At 45.3% G+C, this 5,777-nt stretch overlaps 1 protein-coding gene across 1 annotated transcript in view; it reads right to left on the bottom strand.

Moving 5' to 3' along the window:
- Positions 1 to 5,052, bottom strand: part of itga10 (integrin, alpha 10) — a 57,622-nt gene extending 52,570 nt beyond the window's left edge. The window contains exon 1 of the mRNA XM_038992772.1: positions 5,001 to 5,052. Coding sequence (XP_038848700.1) covers positions 5,001 to 5,052 — 52 coding nt within the window. The remainder of the gene's footprint in view (positions 1 to 5,000) is intronic.
- Positions 5,053 to 5,777: the final 725 nt, after the last annotated feature.

The following is a 5,777-nucleotide window of genomic DNA, read 5'->3' as shown; positions in this document are numbered from 1 at the left end:
ACAGAGCAGCTAACAGTCCTGGTATGCCTGGTTAACACACTGGGGAGGCCTGCTCAAACCATCAACATCACACACACAGTCAATACAAGCATGTCTCAAACAGGTAATGAAGTGTAGTACAGGCTAACCACAAACAGCGTCTGACTACGGTGACTTCAATGCATTCCTTCCTCATTCATTCCTCAGGATCAGCAGGAGGAGACAGAGACGTGGCCTGAACAGACAGCAGTGTTGTGTTGTACTGGACTGGTACATGGCCTGAACAGACAGCAGTGTTGTGTTGTACTGGACTGGTACATGGCCTGAACAGACAGCAGTGTTGTGTTGTACTGGACTGGTACATGGCCTGAACAGACAGCAGTGTTGTGTTGTGATGGACTGGTACATGGCCTGAACAGACAGCAGTGTTGTGTTGTGCTGGACTGGTACATGGCCTGAACAGACAGCAGTGTTGTGTTGTACTGGACTGGTACATGGCCTGAACAGACAGCAGTGTTGTGTTGTACTGGACTGGTACATGGCCTGAACAGACAGCAGTGTTGTGTTGTGATGGACTGGTACATGGCCTGAACAGACAGCAGTGTTGTGTTGTACTGGACTGGTACATGGCCTGAACAGACAGCAGTGTTGTGTTGTGCTGGTACATGGCCTGAACAGACAGCAGTGTTGTGTTGTGCTGGACTGGTACATGGCCTGAACAGACAGCAGTGTTGTGTTGTGCTGGACTGGTACATGGCCTGAACAGACAGCAGTGTTGTGTTGTGATGGACTGGTACATGGCCTGAACAGACAGCAGTGTTGTGTTGTACTGGACTGGTACATGGCCTGAACAGACAGCAGTGTTGTGTTGTGATGGACTGGTACATGGCCTGAACAGACAGCAGTGTTGTGTTGTGCTGGACTGGTACATGGCCTGAACAGACAGCAGTGTTGTGTTGTGATGGACTGGTACATGGCCTGAACAGACAGCAGTGTTGTGTTGTACTGGACTGGTACATGGCCTGAACAGACAGCAGTGTTGTGTTGTACTGGACTGGTACATGGCCTGAACAGACAGCAGTGTTGTGTTGTGATGGACTGGTACATGGCCTGAACAGACAGCAGTGTTGTGTTGTGCTGGACTGGTACATGGCCTGAACAGACAGCAGTGTTGTGTTGTGCTGGTACATGGCCTGAACAGACAGCAGTGTTGTGTTGTACTGGACTGGTACATGGCCTGAACAGACAGCAGTGTTGTGTTGTGCTGGACTGGTACATGGCCTGAACAGACAGCAGTGTTGTGTTGTGCTGGACTGGTACATGGCCTGAACAGACAGCAGTGTTGTGTTGTGCTGGACTGGTACATGGCCTGAACAGACAGCAGTGTTGTGTTGTGATGGACTGGTACATGGCCTGAACAGACAGCAGTGTTGTGTTGTGCTGGACTGGTACATGGCCTGAACAGACAGCAGTGTTGTGTTGTGCTGGACTGGTACATGGCCTGAACAGACAGCAGTGTTGTGTTGTGCTGGACTGGTACATGGCCTGAACAGACAGCAGTGTTGTGTTGTGCTGGTACATGGCCTGAACAGACAGCAGTGTTGTGTTGTACTGGACTGGTACATGGCCTGAACAGACAGCAGTGTTGTGTTGTGCTGGTACATGGCCTGAACAGACAGCAGTGTTGTGTTGTGCTGGACTGGTACATGGCCTGAACAGACAGCAGTGTTGTGTTGTACTGGACTGGTACATGGCCTGAACAGACAGCAGTGTTGTGTTGTACTGGACTGGTACATGGCCTGAACAGACAGCAGTGTTGTGTTGTGATGGACTGGTACATGGCCTGAACAGACAGCAGTGTTGTGTTGTGCTGGACTGGTACATGGCCTGAACAGACAGCAGTGTTGTGTTGTGCTGGACTGGTACATGGCCTGAACAGACAGCAGTGTTGTGTTGTACTGGACTGGTACATGGCCTGAACAGACAGCAGTGTTGTGTTGTGCTGGACTGGTACATGGCCTGAACAGACAGCAGTGTTGTGTTGTGATGGACTGGTACATGGCCTGAACAGACAGCAGTGTTGTGTTGTACTGGACTGGTACATGGCCTGAACAGACAGCAGTGTTGTGTTGTGCTGGACTGGTACATGGCCTGAACAGACAGCAGTGTTGTGTTGTGCTGGACTGGTACATGGTCTCACTCAGATCATGTTTGACATCATACAGGGATCCTATACAGAACAGTTAAACCAGGTTTATAAATAACACTGAGTGTACAAAACATTAGGAACACCTTCCTAATATTGAGTTGCACCCCCTTTTGCCCTCAGAACAGCCTCAATTCGTCGGGGCAAGGACTCTACAAGGTGTCGAAAGCGTTCCACAGGGATGCTGGCCCATGTTGACTCCAATGCTTCCCGCAGTTGTGTCATGTTGGCTGGATGTCCTTTGGGTGGTGGAACATTCTTGATACACACAGGAAACTGTTGAGTGTGAAAAACCCAGCATCATTGCAGTTCTTGACACTCAAACCGGTGCGCCTGGCACCTACTACCATACCCTGTTCAAAGGCACTTAAATATTTTGTCTTGTCCATTCACCCTCTGAATGTCACACATACACAACCCATGTCTCAATTGTCTCAAGGCCTAAAAATCGTTATTTAACCTGCCTCCCCTTCATCTACACTAATTGAAGTGGATTTAACAGGTGAAATCAATAAGGGATCATAGGTTTCAACTGGATTCACCTGGTCTGTATATGTCATGGAAAGAGCAGGTGTTCTTAATGTTTTGTACACTCAGTGTATGGATTCATAGATCCAAAACGCTACTTCTAAACACCCCACCTTTAAGTAAGATGTCTACTGCCTCCTTATTACAGTGTTATACACTGTGGACATACTTATGAACACTCCAGGATCATCATGTGGCTCACCATGCTCTACTAGAGTGGGATGGAGGTTGCTAATAGCAGGAAGAAATCTTACAGGGTCTAGCTTTACTGTATCATGCCTTGCAATAGATTACCGTGATTCTGCCCTGTCTAATAATACCATCTCTTCATTCTTTTCATGGCCACTCACTGCACAGTAACGTAGCAATTTACTCCCTGCTTATCGACTGTGTCAACACTCATTCCTGGTGAAAGTATAATAATATTTTCTCTCCTCTCCTGCCGTCTAACAGGAGTCAGTGAGTGAGGTGTGTTATGGTAGAGGTAACATGCAGGGGTTGGGAGGTGGGGTAGTCGACATTAACAAGCGTGAAAATGAGTGTGGTTCGTCTGACGGAAATACCGTATTACTATAACTGGAGCTTCTAGGTGAATTCTGGAGAGATGGATATTACTGATAGGATTTAGGTCTAACCCTCCCACTGCAATTCAGGGGAGGGGGAGGGGTTTGATCCAGCAACCAGCAGGAGAGAAGATAGCCCTACACAATGAGGAAGCTATGTAAGTTCATTACCATATTGTACAGTTAAACCATGCAGGAGAGAAGATAGCCCTACACACTGAGGAAGCTATGTAAGTTCATTACCATATTGTACAGTTAAACCATGCAGGAGAGAAGATAGCCCTACACAATGAGGAAGCTATGTAAGTTCATTACCATATTGTACAGTTAAACCATGCAGGAGAGAAGATAGCCCTACACAATGAGGAAGCTATGTAAGTTCATTACCATATTGTACAGTTAAACCATGCAGGAGAGAAGATAGCCCTACACAATGAGGAAGCTATGTAAGTTCATTACCATATTGTACAGTTAAACCATGCAGGAGAGAAGATAGCCCTACACAATGAGGAAGCTATGTAAGTTCATTACCATATTGTACAGTTAAACCTTGCAGGAGAGAAGATAGCCCTACACAATGAGGAAGCTATGTAAGTTCATTACCATATTGTACAGTTAAACCTTGCAGGAGAGAAGATAGCCCTACACAATGAGGAAGCTATGTAAGTTCATTACCATATTGTACAGTTAAACCATGCAGGAGAGAAGATAGCCCTACACAATGAGGAAGCTATGTAAGTTCATTACCATATTGTACAGTTAAACCATGCAGGAGAGAAGATAGCCCTACACACTGAGGAAGCTATGTAAGTTCATTACCATATTGTACAGTTAAACCATGCAGGAGGGCAAAAAAGGCCAGACTGCAGAATCCCACTTCTGCCACCAACGTAGTGATTAAGGTGGCAGTCAAAATGGGATTTGAACCAGCAACCCTGTGGTTAGAGGTGAATGTGCAAAACCTCTTGTGCCATAAGAGGCCGTGGCTGTGGCTGGGCATTTTCTCTCACATGATGTAAGCCTACAGGGAGGCTATAAGTAGCTTTCTAAATATCCTGCCTCAGCCTTTGTACCTTAGAGAATGATGCCTGCAGTTGTTTAGGTGAATCACTTCAACTTCAAGTTCTTTGAGCTTTGAGACCTAGAGAAAAGCCATAGTGTGTATAAATATAACACATTATTCATGGTTGTTTGAAGATAAGGAGTGAGTCCACTGAGGGAGCTCCAGTAGGTAACTTGATTACCATATCATACAATTGGACAGGGGAGCAGCAGCAGGGGGGAACCAGGGAAACAGCTGTATGCCTACACAGTAAATAGCTGGGCCAAGTCTCAGCATAGAGAATGACCCTGCACACTGTAGTGGTTATAGAGGTCTTTCAACTGGTTTACAGGATCAGTGTTTATGTTCTAGGACCTATGATGTACTGTAGGTGCATTAGCTGGCTGTGGTATAAAGGTCCAGAGACTTCTCTGCAGAGGTTGTAGGTCCTACAATGCCATTGGGATAACGAATACACTGATGAATCTCGAACTAGAAAATGCCTAATTTTCATGAACATGTTTGTATAGGCTACTTAAACTTTCAAAATGCTGTCATTGAAGTGACTTTGTAAAAGGTCAAGGTCGGGGTCAAGGATTAAAGGTATTCGTGAGAAAAAAAACAGCTCTAGAAAGGTTGAGATGATAGACAACGTGACAACTCACACTGGTTACAAACTTACCTTTGAGGAGAACTATTAACTTGAGGAGTAGCAGGTATTTGTGCAGCTCCATGTTGTAAAGGATGGACGGGCTTCGTGTTATCTCTCTTTCTGTTCCGGACTTGAGCTTTAATTTCCCTAGAGTTCGTTTAAATTCAGTGCTCCGGCATAACAGCGCGAACACAGGCGCGGTCTTTCAACTCGCGGTATTCCCCAGGGATCCGTGAAAACCGTAAAAAACACAGTTCCAGTGGTATTGCTTGGGCGCGTTGTAATGTAACCGTGTTGTGTTGCTTCCGACAACCCTGCTTCACATATTATTGAGCGAAAAACAGACTACTTAGTTATGGTCTGTTGCTGTAACCGCTATCAGGTTTAGCAATATGTTGACAGGTTTTTAATGAATTAAACAGAGGTTGTTCTAGGTTTATTTTATTTTTGACAAACAGTAGCCTAAACTATCTAAATATTTTTGGGCCGGAATATGTGCCATCAATTATTACCTTAACCTGTGCGCAACTAACACCTCAAATGTCTAAACAACTAGTCAAAAACAACTAAACAACTGATTCAAGCTCAAAACCAACACCTGTCCCGAAGAAAAGTCCAATTTAGTGTCGTTAAACCTTCACTAATGCGTAACAGATTCACAAATGCATGTTTAATTGCTTCCAATAAAGAAAAACCCATAGGCCTAACTATCAGTCAGATAGTCTACTTTTCTATTGCTGAATGTTCCTCCTGGCTCGACGCTCCAAAAATTATCCGAAGAAAGTACCCATATTCATCTTTCAACCA

This window comes from Salvelinus namaycush, chromosome 5 (assembly GCF_016432855.1).
Source record: "Salvelinus namaycush isolate Seneca chromosome 5, SaNama_1.0, whole genome shotgun sequence".
Taxonomy (NCBI): domain Eukaryota; kingdom Metazoa; phylum Chordata; class Actinopteri; order Salmoniformes; family Salmonidae; genus Salvelinus; species Salvelinus namaycush.
The sequence above is the reverse complement of the archived record's forward strand: the minus strand, read 5'-3'. Positions and strand labels throughout refer to the sequence as shown.